We start from the raw sequence: 20,633 nt of genomic DNA on the forward strand, positions 1-20,633 counted from the left end.
GCTCTCCCGTCGGCAGTAAAAACAGACTCCTTTCTGTGTTGTCACATCCATGTACAGCGCAATTTCCATGTTTGGTGGCAACTTTTGAGCTGGGCGGGGCAATCCATACAGTGGGTGGGAATCCAGAGGGGGGCGTGGGGATCATCTCCCTTGCTGACGTAGTAAAGGGAAGAGTTTATCAACGCGCCGTTTTGACGCGCCATTCTCAAATATTGGGCATAGTTTGGTTTACACATTATGAAATTTCTAGCCACTGGGGTGACTTAAGAAGGTCAGAGGAACTCATTTTAACGTTAAAAAACCTCAGAAAGTGAAAATTTCATGCCATGGGACCTTTAAAGGCTTTCATTTCAGATGAATATCATTACCTGAGCGCGCGCGCGTGTGTGTGTGTGTGTGTGTGTGTGTGTGTGTGTGAGTCACATAAACTTTACACTCAGTGTTTCTTTAAAGCAGCGTATTAACGAGTTGATGATGTGATTAATTGCCTCCTGCAGCTGTGTCTGTGTGAGTGTCGTACTGATGGTCAGTGATTAATAACAGAACGTCACGCCGCAGGGCTGCTCAGGATCTCCTGATGAAGGTCCAGCGCAGCTTCGTGGCTCCTCACCGCGTCTCCGAGGAGCTGCAGCAGGAAGTCGATGCCAAACTGCGAGACCACGGCGACAAACTGCGCGGAGCTCAGGAGCTGCTGGACAAGGCTCAGAGCAACACGGGACGCACTCGAACACTGAATAGTGACAACCTGCGCAGACTAGAGGAGCTGCAGGTACACACACACACACACACACACACACACACACTCGCAGTGTAATGAGCACTCATCAAAGCACACACTCTTTCATTGACAGAGAAAAAGGAATGAAAGCAATAAAAAGAAGAAGGAGACGGAGGGAATCCTGGAGGATGGAGAGAAGATACTGAATGAAGCTAACGCTCTCTCGGACAACATCAACAGCGGCATAGAGGTCAACACACACACACACACACTTAAACCCTAACCATGACCCAGCCTCTAACGCCTAACCCCTAATGATGCTTCAGGTTAATTATGTTGTATTACTTAATTAGTTGAGTAGATTATTATTATTATTATTATTATTATTAAAGAAATTAAAAATGCTACTTGTTAGCAAATGTATGTTTTTTTCTGTTTTGTTTGTTTTTTCCTGATAAACCAGATTTAATTTTTCAGTCATAAAATCCATCAAATTAATTAAAAGTATGAAATAATCCAAATAAATGTTTGTAATTTTATTTATTTATTTTTTAAAATAATAATTTTCAACTTTTTTTCTGACCTTTTGGATCTTTCCTTGCTCATTCGTTCTGGATATTTATTTCAGGTTATTTAAAGTTGTTTTTTTTTCATATTGTCGTTCAGATTTTTACAAATATTTCGTTTTTTATATTGTATAATTTATATTATATTTTATATTGCTATTTATTTTTTATCAATTTAAAAAAAAATCAGATTTAAAAAATAATTTTAAACATCTTGGGCATAATTTTTATTTTAAAAAATAAAATAAATTGATCACAAACTTGAGGAACATTTTGTGTCCTAAATGCTTAGGCCACACCAATTTAATTAGTTGGTTCTCGGATTTTTTTCAGGAAAAATATGAAGCGAGTGAGCGAAATAAAAATAAAATTAAAAAAAATGCTCTGATGGTAACAAAACAAAGACAATACATCATTGTTACACATTTCATATGGCTCTTTTAATAGCTTATCTTATTTCCACCCATACAGTATGTGTCAGATAACGGAATCCAGGGGCACATGTCGGCGCGGGGGCATTTTGAGTTATTGACAGATTCAGAAAGTACAGTTTCTAAGCTTTCCAATGATGCCTTCCATGTGGAGATCTGACAATATTTGAAGAATGTGTGGCCTTTTGAAAGTGTATACTTCTTAAAACAGAAAAGGGAGAAAATCGCCCTCAAAGTTTTCCATCTCAGCTACTCTGGGTGTAGGGCGGGCACATAATGGTGCTCATTTGCATGATATTAAGGAAAGCCCTACCCCCTACGAGCTAGCACGATGCTACTTTCATGTAAACAAAGATCACCACGTCAATTTTCCTTCCATGCAAAGTATGCCCAACACAATTATGAAGTACAAAAATAAGTCCTAAAGTATACTTTAACGTTTTGTGGTTGGAAAATTACTCACACCGTAAGAAAGAAAGATAGCACGATGATGATGATACAACGCTAGTTTCATGTAACCAAACCACAACACTCTCCGTTACATGCAAAAATAACCACACAGCCTTAGATTAATAAACTCACCCCATCAGAAAGAGAAACGGCGCCTTGCACACACCAATGCCTCCGATGGAATATGTAGTCCTAGAACACTTCCTTTTGGTTGTTTTTTTTTTTGCTAGAAATGGTTATCGCCGATGTAACTACTGTGTGTCTGTTTGCTTCGCGGTGTTTCAGCTCCTCTGTGCTCTGTTTAGCTTCCTCATTCCATAGTGAAATCACACGCCTGTATGCAGCTAAGGTGGGGTTTACATTAGACCGTATCAGCGGATCATCAGATTAACGTTTTTAAAACGATTCGCGTGCACACAGCAACGCTAATACACGATTCGCGTGCACACAGCAACGCCAATACACGGATACGCTAATCACATGACCAATTAGACGGCACGTTACATGATCCCAGTGCATATCGGGCATGCGCAAGTCACTCACCACTTGCAAGTGGAAGGATGGCAAGCGAACACCTTCTCCAGCAGATAAACACACCTGGCTGTGATGTTCATGCTCTCACTGAGTTTAAGCGCCTGAAGGAGGTAAATAAGTTGAAATGTGTAAATAAACCTCAGTGCGGCTCAGCGCTTCCTCCTGCGCTCCAAATCACTCCGCCCTGAACAGCGAGTGCCCTCTGGAGGGTGCGCACTCCGGCCCTGCGCAGCTCACAGAGTGCGCGAGTGAAGCGCACGAGCAGTGATTCGGGACTGAGCCGCTGTGTGTGTGATCCCAACGCCAGCGAATCAGGAAGGTGGATGTCACAGTAACGTTGTCCAATGACGACGTCAGCTAGAGCTCAGCACTGCGTTTCCTCGTTCCTCAATGTTTACACAGCACCGGATCAGATACGAACTGGGTTGAATACGTGGGCCCTGGTGGATTCAAGTTGTTCCGCCTGTGGAGTCGTTTCCCGGCGTTTTAATGTGCACGGACAGTGCATCCGCAACGAAAATGAGATGGATACAGTCTAATGTAAACACCACCTAAGTAGCCACGAGCTCAGCTCGTATCATACAGCTGATTGGCAAAAAAAAAAAGACTTAAATCATCATGTGAATGGCCCATATGGTAATTTACCCACACCCCCCAGCAGGCTACAGTCCTGACAAAAACGAGACAATTTGCAACAAAAAATGTATGCTTTTCCAACAAAACAATCTATTATCTGAAATACTGATTGCATTCTTCAAGATCTCAACTTGCACATTATGGAAAAAAACGAAAATCACAAATTTCGAAAAAAAATGCTTCTTTTGCGATTATCTCGGATTCGTTTCGGCCGACATGCGTCCCTGGATTCGGTGAGGCGTCACATATGCATTAAGGATAATTGAAAATAAAAGTCTCAAACAACAGTCTTCATTTTTTCCTTTTATTTGTGTAAACGAGCCCCCGAGGGGAACTCAAACAACTGTGCCTGACGAGTCAGAATGCCGTCTCTCGGCAGAATTTTTCACCCTGAAAGATATGGATGTTGTATTCGTAGCATTTACAGCATGTGAAGCCTGTAACTTTCACCACACACATTTCACCAGGCCTACGGTACATTCAAACTCTTTTTTCTGTCACGAAAACAGTTTATCACAGCAACGGGTGACTAATAGTGTTAGAACGACAAGATCGCGCTGTTTCACCGGATATGCGGACGGTAGCCTATGTGACTAAAACTCCGCGATCAGTTTAACCGAGATGAATATTCATCAGCGTGCAGTTAGGTGAATCGGGCGAGAGTAAGGGTGTATTCAGACCAGGATAGTTCGATAGTTCACTTGCTTTGGTCCGAACCAAATGCTTTTTTTATTTTTTCATTTTGGTGCGGTTCGCTTTCACACTGTACATTTTAGTAAGCGGACCAAAATCTGTCAACAAAGCCACGCGCCCTGAGGTCGTTCAGCTATTGGTCAGAGACGACACGCGCACAAAGCGTTAAGTTCAAAAGTATTCACGGAGGATAGCGCTGATGAGCGCACATCATGTTGTGACAGTTCTGGCTCTTCACGCAAGTCGCTAGTGCCGCCACTTTTTGAAAGAATGTCCCTGATTTTAATGTAGGTCTGACGGAGTTTCTTCACTTTTAGCCGACATTGTTCTGGGGAGCGTGTGAACCCCTTCTCCTTCATTTTCTCACGGAATACAGCAAACACGTCGGCATTTTTGTGTGTTCTCTCCAAAAGCTCAGATATGTGGACATCTGCCCATACAGTGGTGCTTGAAAGTTTGTGAACCCTTTAGAATTTTCTATATTTCTACATAAATATGACCGAAAACATCATCAGATTTTCACAAAAGTCCTAAAAGTAGATAAAGAGAACCCAGTTAAACAAATGAGACAAAAATATTATACTTGGTCATTTATTTATTGAGGAAAATTATCCAATATTACATATCTGTGAGTGGCAAAAGTATGTGAACCTCTCAGATTAGCAGTTAATTTGAAGGTGAAATTCGAGTCAGGTGTTTTCAATCAATGGTATGACAATCAGGTGTGAGTGGGCACCCTGTTTTATTTAAAGAACAGGGATCTATCAAAGTCTGATCTTCACAACACATGTTTGTGGAAGTGTATCATGGCACAAACAAAGGAGATTTCTGAGGACCTCAGAAAAAGCGTTGTTGATGCTCATCAGGCTGGAAAAGGTTACAAAACCATCTCTAAAGAGTTTGGACTCCACCAATCCACAGTCAGACAGATTGTGTACAAATGGAGGAAATTCAAGACCATTGTTACCCTCCCCAGGAGTGGTCGACCAACAAAGATCACTCCAAGAGCAAGGCGTGTAATAGTCGGCGAGGTCACAAAGGACCCCAGGGTAACTTCTAAGCAACTGAAGGCCTCTCTCACATTGACTAATGTTAATGTTCATGAGTCCACCATCAGGAGAACACTGAACAACAATGGTGTGCAGGGTTGCAAGGAGAAAGCCACTGCTCTCCAAAAAGAACATTGCTGCTCGTCTGCAGTTTGCTAAAGACCACATGCACAAGCCAGAAGGCTATTGGAAAAATGTTTTGTGGACGGATGAGACCAAAATAGAACTTTTTGGTTTAAATGAGAAGCATTATGTTTGGAGAAAGGAAAACACTGCATTCCAGCATAAGAACCTTATCCCATCTGTGAAACATGGTGGTGGTAGTATCATGGTTTGGGCCTGTTTTGCTGCATCTGGGCCAGGACGGCTTGCCATCATTGATGGAACAATGAATTCTAAATTATACCAGTGAATTCTAAAGGAAAATGTCAGGACATCTGTCCATGAACTGAATCTCAAGAGAATGTGGGTCATGCAGCAAGACAATGACCCTAAGCATACAAGTCGTTCTACCAAAGAATGGTTAAAGAAGAATAAAGTTAATGTTTTGGAATGGCCAAGTCAAAGTCCTGACCTTAATCCAATCGAAACGTTGTGGAAGGATCCAAAGCGAGCAGTTCATGTGAGGAAACCCACCAACATCCCAGAGTTGAAGCTGTTCTGTACGGAGGAACGGGCTAAAATTCCTCCAAGCCGGTGTGCAGGACTGATCAACAGTTACCGGAACCATTTAGTTGTAGTTACTGCTGCACAAGGGGGTCACACCAGATACTGAAAGCAAAGGTTCACATACTTTTGCCACTCACAGATATGTAATATTGGATCATTTTCCTCAATAAATAAATGACCAAGTATAATATTTTTGTCTCATTTGTTTAACTGGGTTCTCTTTATCTACTTTTAGGATTTGTGTGAAAATCTGATGATGTTTTAGGTCATATTTATGCAGAAATATAGAAAATTCTAAAGGGTTCACAAACTTTCAAGCACCACTGTATATCCACAAGGGTGCGCGTTTCTTCCTCGGCCCACGTTTGCCCCCTACTCATTTTTTGTACTCTGTAGTCTAGCCTACCACTGGTCTGAATGACTGAACGACTGTTGTAAGGTTCCCTTGACAACCGAAACAGTGTTTGCGCTTTGCGGTGGAGTGTCAAGACTCTGTTTCCCATAATGCTCGACAAACGACGGAAGCTCCCGAGGTACAAAAAAGCAAAACTGTCGGATTAGGTCCGGTCTGCTTTCGCACCTCCAAAAGGTCCGCACCAGGGTTCCTTTGGTCCGGACCAAGTCCGACCTTGCAGCTCGGTCTCGGTCCGCTTGTTTGGTCCGGACCAGAGTTCGGTGGTTTGTATTCAGACCAACCCAGAAGGTCCGGACCAAGGGAAATTTGGTTCGTTTGGTCCGGACCAAACAACGTAGGTGTGAATACGCCATAAGAGCAGATTTTTTTGCATGAGAAACAGGAGGTGTGTTGTGTGAGGGCGTGAGAGGGCAGTCATACACGTGTCTCACGCTCACTACGTACCATAACAGTCGGCAGCCCTGCTCAAGAGGGATGCGACCCAGAAAAAATGAACAAGGGAATAAACCCAGTAGGCCTACAGTAAATTTGTGTCATGTATTGTCTTTGTCAGCAGGGCTAGCTCTGGCTGTACGTCTTTTATCAGGCAAACCAGTAAACAGAGGGGCTAAACAAACGATTGAATTACAGTCAATTGAACATCTACGGTACAATGCACAGAAAAACAGATTTGACCAGGAGTAGCTACTTCTGATGGTTAAATACTTCGAATGATTTTTTGTTTGCCCCTCACATCAATCAGTGAAATATATAAATCAAACCCACCTCCACAGAGTTGTTGTCCAAGTTCACACATCGCAGGGTACCAAGCTCACGGCATCTTGAGTAGAACTGTGCAAAGTTTTCCCCCTTTTGAATTTCGACACACCTGTCAAAGATTTTACGCTTCTGTTCGCTGAATATCCTAACAATCACAAACACAGGCTTTGCAGGATTCCCCTCCACAGGCATGCTTCTTCCACAAGTCTTTATCTAAAGTGAAAGGGGCGATTTGATTGGTTTTCGACGTCACGTGACCTCACCCTGCAGTCTGTTTTTCTGTTGGTGGGAGGTTTTTTTTTTTCCATTTTGCATTTTCTTCAAGCCCGATTCCAAAAAAGTTGGGACAAAGTACAAATTGTAAATAAAAACGGAACGCAATAATTTACAAATCTCAAAAACTGATATTGTATTCACAATAGAACATAGACAACATATCAAATGTCGAAAGTGAGACATTTTGAAATTTCATGCCAAATATTGGCTCATTTGAAATTTCATGACAGCAACACATCTCAAAAAAGTTGGGACAGGGGCAATAAGAGGCTGGAAAAGTTAAAGGTGCAAAAAAGGAACAGCTGGAGGACCAAATTGCAACTCATTAGGTCAATTGGCAATAGGTCATTAACATGACTGGGTATAAAAAGAGCATCTTGGAGTGGCAGCGGCTCTCAGAAGTAAAGATGGGAAGAGGATCACCAATCCCCCTAATTCTGCGCCGACAAATCGTGGAGCAATATCAGAAAGGAGTTCGACAGTGTAAAACTGCAAAGAGTTTGAACATATCATCATCTACAGTGCATAATATCATCAAAAGATTCAGAGAATCTGGAAGAATCTCTGTGCGTAAGGGTCAAGGCCGGAAAACCATACCGGGTGCCCGTGATCTTCGGGCCCTTAGACGGCACTGCATCACATACAGACATGCTTCTGTATTGGAAATCACAAAATGGGCTCAGGAATATTTCCAGAGAACATTATCTGTGAACACAATTCACCGTGCCATCCGCCGTTGCCAGCTAAAACTCTATAGTTCAAAGAAGAAGCCGTATCTAAACACGATCCAGAAGCGCAGACGTCTTCTCTGGGCCAAGGCTCATTTAAAATGGACTGTGGCAAAGTGGAAAACTGTTCTGTGGTCAGACGAATCAAAATTTGAAGTTCTTTATGGAAATCAGGGATACCATGTCATTCGGACTAAAGAGGAGAAGGACGACCCGAGTTGTTATCGGCGCTCAGTTCAGAAGCCTGCATCTCTGATGGTATGGGGTTGCATTAGTGCGTGTGGCATGGGCAGCTTACACATCTGGAAAGACACCATCAATGCTGAAAGGTATATCCAGGTTCTAGAGCAACATATGCTCCCATCCAGACGACGTCTCTTTCAGGGAAGACCTTGCATTTTCCAACATGACAATGCCAAACCACATACTGCATCAATTACAGCATCATGGCTGCGTAGAAGAAGGGTCCGGGTACTGAACTGGCCAGCCTGCAGTCCAGATCTTTCACCCATAGAAAACATTTGGCGCATCATAAAACGGAAGATACGACAAAAAAGACCAACTAGAATCCTACATTAGACAAGAATGGGTTAACATTCCTATCCCTAAACTTGAGCAACTTGTCTCCTCAGTCCCCAGACGTTTACAGACTGTTGTAAAGAGAAAAGGGGATGTCTCACAGTGGGAAACATGGCCTTGTCCCAACTTTTTTGAGATGTGTTGTTGTCATGAAATTTAAAATCACCTAATTTTTCTCTTTAAATGATACATTTTCTCAGTTTAAACATTTGATATGTCATCTATGTTCGATTCTGAATAAAATATGGACTTTTGAAACTTCCACATCATTGCATTCCATTTTTATTTACAATTTGTACTTTGTCCTGACATTTTTGGAATCGGGGTTGTAAAAAGGTGTTGCATGGTGATAATTTGCGTACTGTAACCTGATCGGCTCTGATATTTGATAACTCTCGGTTACATGTTCAACTCAATTTCTACCCAGCACAAGTTGTTCACTGCCTTAAAATATAAAACTTTTACCACTTGATTTGCCCAAACACTCAGAGTTAATGATGACGTGTTTTCTAAAGTTTTATAATATGTAATGTTTATCGTGTGATCCTGTAGGAGTTGGAGGAGATGGACCGCGAGCTCGGGCCCCTTGAACATCAGCTCGACTACAAAGTGTCCCGATTGGCTCGAGTCGTAGAGGACGACACGCTACCAGAACTCCTGCTCAGAGCCGAGAACCACGCCTCAAAGCTCAACCACTCTGCCGCCATACTGGACAGGTGTGTGTGTGTGAGAGAGAGAGAGATGATTCATATGATTCAGTTCAATTCAAAGTGATTCAAATTGATTCAAAGCTAATTATGCCAGTATACACAGTGTGATGAAAGGTGTGTATTAATGTAGAGAGAGTGTGTGTGTGTCATACTTTATTTCAAAGAACTTCAGTGTATGTGTTTGTGAATTTGATTCATTTCCATTGAATATGACTCAATTCCAAGCGATTCAGTTTGATTCATTCTGTTTTAAGTTTCTTCACTGTATTTCAAAAGCCAATATATACTGTGTGACAAGTAGTGTATGTGATATAGAAAGTGTGTGTGTGTGTAGCATCCTGGCTGAGGCTAAGAACCTCTCCTTCAATGCCACGGCCGCATTCAACGCCTACAGCAACATCAAGAACTACATTGAAGAGGCGGATAAAGCAGCCAAGCAAGCGAAGGCTACGGCTACGGAGGCTGTGCAGCTGGTACACACACACACACACACACACACACACACACACACACACACACACACACACACACGTGTCTCAGTACTCCATGCTCTTCCCTGTCCACAGTTCCACTCTACATTCAAAACCAAGAACCAAAAAAGGAACCAACAGGACTCGAGGTTCTGGTTTATTTTCCATCAACATGGTTCTGGATCATACAGCATGTAGCTAAACATGGGCTTTTAAATTGTTCTGTAGGAGCTTTTATCATTTTCAACCAATCAAAGTTCTGTATCATAGGCTCCGCCTCCAGTAGTTCCTGGTCCACATGCAAGTACGGTACCAGAGGGAACCTGGTTCCTGAAGAAACATTTAAAATTCTGACACATTTACCTGCAAACACACACACGCTAAAGGAACGAAGGCAAATGGAGGAGAAAGGGAATTGCTTCAGTACATAATCAAGCAGTAATGCACACCCTGTGCTCGAAAGAGATGAAATTTATTCCCTCTCTCTTTTCCTCGTCTGTTCTGCGGCTCATAAAAATCTGAAACCGAGCAACTCTCTGAACGCAATATAGAAAAGGAGGAATGAGCGTGTGTGTGTGTGTGTGTGGGGGGGATGAAACTGCAATTGCACCAAAACAAAATGAATATGCTAAACAAGCTGAATGTTAATGTGAAGCAGCCGAGTGGGTTTTTATTCACAGACCATCATTCTGTGTAAAAATTAAATTACCTGAGTCTATTTATGCAGCATTTTTTTCCTTTTTTTATATGTGTGTGTGTGTGTGTGCGCAAGGGTGCAATGAGCTCTGTTTTCCCTCTGTAAAGGCCACGGGACCAAAGGGCGCTCTGAAAGATGAGGCGAAGGGCTCGGTGCAGAAAAGCCAGCGCCTCTGGAACGAGGCTAAGAACCTCGAGAACGTTGTGAAAGGTAAAAAAGAAAAAATAAAACTTCCTGTTCCACAAAACATGGAACGATCTGGAAATTAAATAAGCAAGCGATATCACGCTGGTACCGAATATGAGCTGTCGCTGAAATTCAGTACAACAGTGTCATGTTGAGTTTATAGATTTATATAGTTCCATAAACAAGACATTAATATTGAATAAGTGAGATTTCAGACACGGTTTGTTTGCTCCGCTTGTGGAAATCGTTCCTGAAGAAGCTACACTCGTTTTATACCGTAGCATGCCGGCTAGCTAGCTCGCTCGCTCACGTTGACTTGTATATTCTTGTTGCAGGTGCTTTCAGAAGAAAAAACTGGGTCCGTTCTTCTTTTTCATCTTTATTTGATGAGTGTTCTACGGAAGAGCGATAGTTCCACTAAGAAATACATATATTTTTTTAAATTTCTGAGAAAAGACGCTCAGAATTTTCGAGATTAAAGTCAGAAATTTCAAGAAAAAAGTCAAAAATTTCGAGAAACAATCTCAAAACTTTTGAGAAAAAAAGTCAAAATTTTCGAGAAAAAAATCGAAAATTTTGAGGAAAAAAAAGTCGAAATTTTTGCGGAAAAAAAGTCGGAAATTTTGAGAAAAAAGTCGAAATTTTCGAGAAAAAAGTCACAAATTTAGGCTACCAGGAAGTACCAGGTCATTCAGAGCTGACGGAGACTACTACTAAACTACTACTGTGTTTAGTGCTGCTGAAATGGACGACTTAATCAAATGTTATTTCGGGATTGGGTTTAATAACAAAGAGATCCTTGCAGTCTTGGCACAGAATCACAATATTGTGATTTCTATCCGGACTTTGAAGAGGCGGTGTCGTGAACTTGGTCTTTTCAGGAGGCGAAATCAGTCGGACATTGACAATGCAATAGCCTTCCCATCACCAACCGACTTCCTGTACCCCGGTTGTCACAACTCTGAATTCCATGGCTCTGGTCTCAGCCATTCATGTCTACCGGCCGCGAGTGAGTGTCACTTCCGTATGGAAGCCCGCCTTCTACAGATTTCTGACTTTTTTTTTCTCAAAAATTTCGACTTTTTTTTTCGAAAATTTTGGCTTTATTTCTCGAAAGTTCTGACTTTTTTTCTCTCTAAAATTTCGACATTTTTCTCGAAACTTTTGACTTTTTTCCTTGAAAATTTTTACTTTAATTTCAAAAATTCTGAGTTTTTTTCTCAGAAGTTTCCAAATAAAATATAAAACCCTGGTCCTATTGCTCTGCCGTAGTGTTCATACTTTAAACTGAAAGTTATATTCCTGAAACGTATCACTGATAGCTGACATCGCTAACTCTACTGTAATAACAGTTTCGAAGTAGGAAGAGGACTTTTACGTTGAACATGACACACATGGTGAAACGTCCCAGTGCTGTGACCATGAAATATCAGCGCTCGTAAAACGTTAGATAACTAACTGTTGTATAATTCTGATTGTTTCTTTTATCAGGAATCTCTAGCTAGCTAGCAATAATCTCTTGTGGCAGCTTCTTTTGCTAAGAAGTTAGCATCGTAAGTGGAATTAGCTTGTGAGGCGGAAATGTGCATTAAAAGCACTTTTCGATAAATAAGAATTCAAACTCGTCAAAATGTAAGATAAGAAATGTGCTTAAGATGTACGTCGAACTTCTTTTTTTTCCCCACACTCATTTCAACGCTAACTTAGCGACTGTAGGATGTTATTGCTAACTAGCGCGCTACAAGAACCTTAACTTACGATAGAAAAAGAAATATCGGTGTTAATTGTTGTTTGGGTCAAGTTATCAAATCAAGAGGTGTTTTTTTTTTTAACCCATGTCTATATTTATGACAAAAGTTTATTGCTAGCTAGCTAACATAGCGAGCTATAGGCCCAATCCCAATTCTAATTTCTACCCCTACCCCTCCCCCTTCCCCTCCCCCTTCCCCTTGGCCCTTCCCCTTGAAACTGAGCTACAAGGGATAGGGCTTGAAATTCAACCCCTACGTATTGGGATAGCCCTTCAACGATCGCACACGTCATCGCGTACCTCCGTCAGCGTTTACGTTAGCAAAACGCGACCAAATGCGTCACTGGCTGCGATCAGCCGCTACAGTCAGAGCCAGAAATCTCTGCTGGCAGGGTGTGATTTGTTAACTAACACCACTGAATGGGATATCTTTGGCGCTTCGTGCACCACATCCGACAGAATGAGGTGTAAGAACACTCATGTAAACAATAAAAGCGAGAATAACAGAACAAAACGTACGCAGTCAAGCAACCGAAAACAATACTCACTCCCAAAGCTTTTTAGCAGCAGCTTGGATTTCAGAAATCGCTGCTCATTCTCAGCTCGAAAGCGAATCAAGCGGCGTGTTTCCTCTGGATAACAACTTAAAACACGTAAATAATGGAGAAAATACATTTATGACAATCTTTCGCCGCGGGAACCGCCATCTTTCTGAAATCCGCATGAAATCTCGCTGAAATCCACATGGCATTGTGGGAAATCACTCAAACCCCTTCGTTCGGAGTCAGCTCCAGCAAAATCTCCGTTTGGAGGGGTACAGAAGCCCTACCCCTTCCCCTACCCCTCCGCGTTAACTGGGATTGGGATACCCCTACCCCTTCACGTGAACGCGCAAAATGGAGGGGAAGGGCCAAGGGGTATGTCCAAGGGGTGAAATGGGATTCGGCCATAGTTACCTGTAGGCTGCCATTTTGAAAAATTACAACAGTAGCTCGTGGCTAGCTGGCTAATTTAGTTCTCACACAATTGTAAGCGTAACTGGAAATTTTAGAATTTTAGAACTGTAAATTTTACTTATTTTTTAACCCGTGTCAGAAAGTCAGTGTGAAAATTGAACTTGGCTACTTGATGTTAGTATAAGGCTTCTTCTTCTTCTTCTTCTTGATGTCCTGTTGGTGTTTTTGTTTTCACCTGCGAAGTTTCATGTCAAAATAGTTCTTCAGTATCTTCACTAACAGACAGTCCACCTCCTCCTGTCTGACTCAAGCAAAGAAAACTTCAAGTTGTTTCTTTTTTTGTTTTGTTTTGTCTCTTTAGAGAATGGAAATAATTTGGGAGTTCTGCAGCTACGGCTCAAAGGCGCTGATGCCAAGAACAAAGACCTGCTGAAGGGCCTGAACGAAAACCTGGCAATGCTCCGAGCCATCCCCAATGGTGTGTGTGTGTACAAATATATCTCAAAATTAAACACTGTTTACCAAATTTACACCTAATTACTGTTTCCTATTTGCCTGAACTTGTTTCACTATAAATCTAACATATACTGCAGAACTTTAAAGATATCTCTAAGATGCTAACATTACTGTTTCCATAAATCGGTTAGAATCTAAATCCCATCAACATTCGTAATGTTTGCTGTTTGGTTGATTTTAATCCAGTGTAAAGTTTACAGTCAGTTTTACCGTAAACATTTTAGAGATGATTTAACTTGCCACATTTTTGGTTCTCAACTGTAAAGTTTACTGTAAAACCTTTCTGGAGTGTATTAGCTCACTGTAAAGTTTATTACATATCTCTGGATATTCTTAATTCACTGTAAACTTTAGTGTAAAATATTTATGCAAATTGGAATATAACTAACATACAGTTTACAGGGATATATGTACTCTATATCTCTGTAAAGTTTTTAATTGTCACTGTAAATGCCTTTATTTTTACCTAAAAAACAATTTTTTAAGTAAAAAACAAGGATATTATGAACTCGAGGTGAGATTAGCAAAGTTAGTAGCTTTGTTACTGTAAATCTTACATTGAATTAAGAACATAAAGAGAAACTGTATAGTAGACTAAACAGTAAAAACGCTAAATAATATTTACAGTGAGATCTGTAGGACTGCACTTTGTTCAATTTTTAAGCTTTCACTGTAAAGAAAGTTGACATTTAAAATTTGTAATATTCTTCGTGGATTCTTAATTCATTGCAAAGTTTACTGTAAAATCTTTATCGAAGCCCCCGGGCTGCGAACATTCCTAATCCATTCGTCTAAATCTCACTCCAACCACATTCACTTTTACTTTTTCACTGTAAAGTTTACTGTAAAAGGTGTTTGGAGGTTATTAAGCTCACAATAGCCTTCTTTTTTTACTTTAAAATTCCAGGTAAGATTTCTGTAAAACTTTATCTTCAGGTGATTACGCTTCAGTGCAGTTTGGAAAACTTAATTTCTTTCACGAAGAATTTTTTTATAATTGTGTTATTGTATCTTTCTGGTCAGACACGGCGGCTAAACTCCAGGCCACAAAGCAGAAAGCGGGCAAAGCGAACGACACGGCGCGTGAGGTTCTGGCTCGGCTCAAAGACATGAACCAGAACCTGATGGGTCTGAATCGGAATTACAGTAAACTGAAGGATGACATCAACAAAGCCAACAACCTCATCCAAGACCCTGAGAAAAACAGTGTGTCCTTTTTTCTTTTTTTTTTTTAGCCATTACGTTAATCTCAGTTAAAATTCCTGTATCTTGTAAATTTAAGCTTCCGAACTATGGAATCAATTTTGTGCCAAAATGTTCATACAACACTTTTGAAATATCACACAAGAACGACAAATCAAAATGCAAAAAAAGAAAAAAAAGTTACTTTTTTTAGACTGGCAAACAAATTATTCGTGTAATCGTGCAAAATATCAGTCTATTACTCTTCAGAAACCTTTTATTTTTGTTCCGCGTCTTTCTCGGTTTTGTTTGACGTAATTTATTTTGGTTGCGATTCCAGCTTTCTCGTTTGCGCTCCCTGACTTTTTGCTTGCAGTTTTGGCACAAACTTCACGTGTGGGCGGGCTGTCCAGGAATGCGTTCCCATTGGGTAACTTGTGTTTGACTGACAGCTACGCTCAGCCATTCCCTACTCGGATTCTGGCGGACTGTTTGACGAGTGACCGATCCATTGACGGTAAACAAGGATCGAGTGGCGACTATGATGTTGAATTGTTTACCGTCAATGGATCGCTCACTCGTCAAACAGTCCGCCAGAATCCGAGTAGGGAATGGCTGAGCGTAGCTGTCAGTCAAACACAAGTTACCCAATGGGAATGCATTCCTGGACAGCCCGCCCACACGTCAAGTTTGTGCCAAAACTGCAAGCAAAAAGTCAGGGAGCGCAAACGAGAAAGCTGGAATCGCAACCAAAATAAATTACGCCAAACAAAACCGAGAAAGCCGCGGAACAAAAATAAAAGGTTTCTGAAGAGTAATAGACTGATATTTTGCACGATTACACGAATAATTTGTTTGCCAGTCTAAAAAAATTGACTTTTTTTGTATTTTGATTTGTCGTTTTTGTTTGATATTTCAAAAGTATTGTATGAACATTTTGGCACAAAATTGATTCCATACCGAACAGATGTTTTGTCTGAACAGAAACTGGTCCATCGTTTAAAGCTGTACTGCCTTTCAGATTTTTCAAGTGTAGGTCAAAAAAAGAATTTTCCCGACACACAATTATTTTTGTTTCGCGACCGAAAGCGACTGAATTCGAATCCCAGCCTTCCAATTGTATTTTTATTTTTTTTAAATAGAATAATTAATATATTTATCTCCACATGGCCTTAAATTCTGCGCTATTTTTTCCTGCTTCACCATGACCCAATTCAAGATACTACGTCATGCGTGACATCACGTAGTGGGCTTTCCCCGTTCACGCAAGGCATTGTGGGATACAAATTTGAAACTGGAGAGAAAAATGGAGGGCGTGAGTGTGCAAATGAAACGTGAAAGACCGACTACAGTATAGTAACGGAAAGAAAGCAAGAAGAAAAGACGTTATGTTCTATACGAAGGAAAGGAAACGCAGGACCAAACTAATAAATATTGGCGCTCAGCGAGCACCTCGGTGTGATCAGCTGTTCGTTTAGCGACAGAATGATGGAACTGTCAGTGCACGCTCAAAGGGAAACCTGTAGATGGCAGTAATGCGACACTGTGGATGCCAGCTGCCGTAAAACCCAAAAGAAGAAGAAGAAGAAGGTGGTAAACCTGCACATGCGCACACACACGGACTTCCTCTGTCTGCTTGACTGCGCAATTTCATGCACGTTGTTTGCTTTAATCCGCTCAAATTAAATAACTTCCCAGCCACAGAATGGCCTGATATTTTGTGCGATATTACGTACAGAAATAAACAGATATCACAATCATCACATTACATAAATTTCACTGATTTTATGAAATTGAAAGGCCGTCTAGCTTTAAAGGAACCAGGAACATTATTATTTTCTAATCGGAACAATGTTTTGAAGTGAATTTAATCCATTTTCATTTCGAGTGTCATGTTTTGCTCAAAATCTCTATGAGGCTGCTTCAGCTTTCATTGATATTTTATACAAAATAGCGCAGTACGTTCTGTAGAACTTCCCTTGATTGCTCTCCTGTCTTCTTTAGATCTTGTGTGATTTACAAGTGTCTCAATGTGTCTTACAATCATATTTTTATCCTTTTTTTTCTCCTCCCACATTTTATATTACAAACATCAACAGCGATAAGTATGTCTTCCAGTTTCTATACCTCCTCCGACAGCTTCAGCATGTTTCACCTTCACTTTCCGCCATCCACGCTGACGCATGTACATCGCTCCAGCTGAATGAGCCGCTCTTTCCTGTCTTTATTTTAATCCATATCTTTATTAAAACAGACAGAAACCTCTCGAGCTCCAGCTAACGTGCGCTTTCACTAAAACTACTTGCACGCTAATCATAAATACACACTTAGCCTGCTTTCTAATGCTGTTTTTTATTTTATTTTATTTTTTTTATTGCATCCTTCTCCACGTCCTTCACTGCTTTCCTGAATCCTTGGTCTAAGCCTTCTTTTCACTTTAAATTATCAGCTGAAGGTCCAAGGCATGTTGGATGCACCTGATTTTACACTGCAAAAGTGACACATTATCCAGTAAAACTAAATATGACGGACAAACTGGAATAAAGTTGAAGTTATACAAGCAACTAAATACTGAAACTGAATCACGCTGAGAACTAAATAGATCTTTTTATGTTCCGTGTAAGGATCAGATTTGTTCGCGAGTGCAATAAATTAATTATACTTGATAACTTAAAAGCTGTAAAAAAAAAAAAACAACAACCCCCCCTAAAAGTTTAAAACAATCTTATCAGATTGTTTCTGTAAGTTTTGTCGTAAATATATTTTAAAAAACCCTAATTGTCAGTACAACCCCGATTCCAAAAAAGTTGGGACAAAGTACAAATTGTAAATAAAAACGGAATGCAATAATTTACAAATCTCAAAAACTGATATTGTATTCACAATAGAACATAGACAACATATCAAATGTCAAAAGTGAGACATTTTGAAATTTCATGACAGCAACACATCTCAAAAAAGTTGGGACAGGGGCAATAAGAGGCTGGAAAAGTTAAAGGTACAAAAAAGGAACAGCTGGAGGACCAAATTGCAACTCATTAGGTCAATTGGCAATAGGTCATTAACATGACTGGGTATAAAAAGAGCATCTTGGAGTGGCAGCGGCTCTCAGAAGTAAAGACGGGAAGAGGATCACCAATCCCCCTAATTCTGCGCCGACAAATAGTGGAGCAATATCAGAAAGGAGTTCAACAGTGTAAAATTGCAAAGAGTTTGAACATATCATCATATACAGTGCATAATATCATCAAAAGATTCAGAGAATCTGGAAGAATCTCTGTGCGTAAGGGTCAAGGCCGGAAAACCATACTGGGTGCCCGTGATCTTCGGGCCCTTAGACGGCACTGCATCACATACAGGCATGCTTCTGTATTGGAAATCACAAAATGGGCTCAGGAATATTTCCAGAGAACATTATCTGTGAACACAATTCACCATGCCATCCGCCGTCGCCAGCTAAAACTCTATAGTTCAAAGAAGAAGCCGTATCTAAACACGATCCAGAAGCGCAGACGTCTTCTCTGGGCCAAGGCTCATTTAAAATGGACTGTGGCAAAGTGGAAAACTGTTCTGTGGTCAGACGAATCAAAATGTGAAGTTCTTTATGGAAATCAGGGACGCCGTGTCATTCGGACTAAAGAGGAGAAGGACGACCCGAGTTGTTATCGGCGCTCAGTTCAGAAGCCTGCATCTCTGATGGTATGGGGTTGCATTAGTGCGTGTGGCATGGGCAGCTTACACATCTGGAAAGACACCATCAATGCTGAAAGGTATATCCAGGTTCTAGAGCAACATGTGCGCCCATCCAGACGACGTCTCTTTCAGGGAAGACCTTGCGTTTTCCCACATGACAATGCCAAACCACATACTGCATCAATTACAGCATCATGGCTGCGTAGAAGAAGGGTCCGGGTACTGAACTGGCCAGCCTGCAGTCCAGATCTTTCACCCATAGAAAACATTTGGCGCATCATAAAACGGAAGATACGACAAAAAAGACCAACTAGAATCCTACATTAGACAAGAATGGGTTAACATTCCTCTCCCTAAACTTGAGCAACTTGTCTCCTCAGTCCCCAGACGTTTACAGACTGTTGTAAAGAGAAAAGGGGATGTCTCACAGTGGGAAACATGGCCTTGTCCCAACTTTTTTGAGATGTGTTGTTGTCATGAAATTTAAAATCACCTAATTTTTCTCTTTAAATGATACATTTTCTCAGTTTAAACATTTGATATGTCATCTATGTTCTATTCTGAATAAAATATGGCATTTTGAAACTTCCACATCATTGCGTTCCGTTTTCATTTACAATTTGTACTTTGTCCCGACTTTTTTGGAATCCGGGTTGTACATTTTTTGCTTTTTTTTTTCCCTCAAGTGTAAGTTTATAAAATATTACAAACGTACTTATTTTGCTTATAAGTAAATTTATCAAGTAAAATGTTCATTTTGTTTCCTTCATTTATTTATTTATTTTTGAACATTTAAAAAAAAAACCTTTCTCAGATTACGGCAAATTAAATTTTTCAAAATAAATCCCCAGATTAAACCGTATTAAAATAGTGTCCAAGTAAAATGATCGTATTCTAAAGTAGCAGATGATTTCATTTTTTACTTAAAAAAAAGTCAAGAAATACTGTATGTTTAATAATATTAAAATAATTCTGAGATTTCTATAATGTGAAATATTCTATAAAATGAACATTACGGCGCCATTTATGAAAAATGACTGACTATGTTTTTGCTGTATCATAGAAAATTTAAAAAAAAAATCTTAATTATGGCAAAAAGTATCAAATTTTTCAGGGTGAGATTATTTTTAAAATTATTTATTTAAGCTACTAATTAATTTTAACCCTTTGATGCAAAACATGGGTCAAAAGTGACCCGGCTGAGTTTTTATCTTCTATATCTTTGCAATAAATTAATTCCATCATTCAGTATTCAAGGTGTTCCTCAATTAACTTGTTTTTGATCGTCATACATCCTTATTTTATTTTTTCCTTTCTTACTTTTTGAATAAAAACCCTTTTTGTATCACTACCCTTCTAATGCACAACATGGGTCAAAAACGACCTGCATTCATTTTCCAGGTTATTTCATGTATGGCTGAGTGTTTCTATGATCTACTTTTGAAATAAATTCATTTTGTCATTTACTTTTCCAAATATGCAGTAAATATCTTGTTTCTGTTTAGCACAAATCATCATTTTTATTTTTCCTTTCTTAAGTTATGAACAAGCACAGCTTTTGTAATTCTACATCAAGTTTACACACATGGGTCAGAACCGGCCCGCATGCATTTACTCCAGCGTTTGGTGGGAACTGTGAATTGTGCTTGTGTCAGACATTTCACAGCTCAGCACGGCGCCCTTTGCCCATCTCATACATGCAAGTAATGTTTTTCAATTGTTCGAACATTACCTTAGAAAAAAATTGATGATGTTTAGGTTACCTTGAGAGTGAGTAGATTACTTGTCAGAAAGTTACAAGTAATCACTATTAGCTACCGAGCTGTTGACATATTCTACTTTAGTTAGCTAATTTTATTGTAGTTGGCTTAGCTAACGACATAGTTAATAAATAAATAACTGGCCCCATTCACTGCTAAAGTAATTACTTGAAACAAATGATTATTATAGTATTAAGACATTTAATTTTA

The 20,633-nt window shown here is 40.1% G+C and overlaps 1 protein-coding gene across 1 annotated transcript in view; it reads left to right on the top strand.

The window, feature by feature from the left end:
- The window catches only part of lama2 (laminin, alpha 2), a 285,101-nt gene that overhangs the window by 229,567 nt on the left and 34,901 nt on the right, over nt 1-20,633 (top strand). Inside the window, exons 37-43 of the mRNA XM_060913573.1 lie at nt 559-769; nt 852-968; nt 9,056-9,219; nt 9,548-9,686; nt 10,488-10,590; nt 13,634-13,750; nt 14,812-14,994. Coding sequence (XP_060769556.1) covers nt 559-769; nt 852-968; nt 9,056-9,219; nt 9,548-9,686; nt 10,488-10,590; nt 13,634-13,750; nt 14,812-14,994 — 1,034 coding nt within the window. The remainder of the gene's footprint in view (nt 1-558; nt 770-851; nt 969-9,055; nt 9,220-9,547; nt 9,687-10,487; nt 10,591-13,633; nt 13,751-14,811; nt 14,995-20,633) is intronic.

Source organism: Neoarius graeffei, chromosome 2, assembly GCF_027579695.1.
Source record: "Neoarius graeffei isolate fNeoGra1 chromosome 2, fNeoGra1.pri, whole genome shotgun sequence".
In the NCBI taxonomy this organism is placed as follows: Eukaryota; Metazoa; Chordata; class Actinopteri; order Siluriformes; family Ariidae; genus Neoarius; species Neoarius graeffei.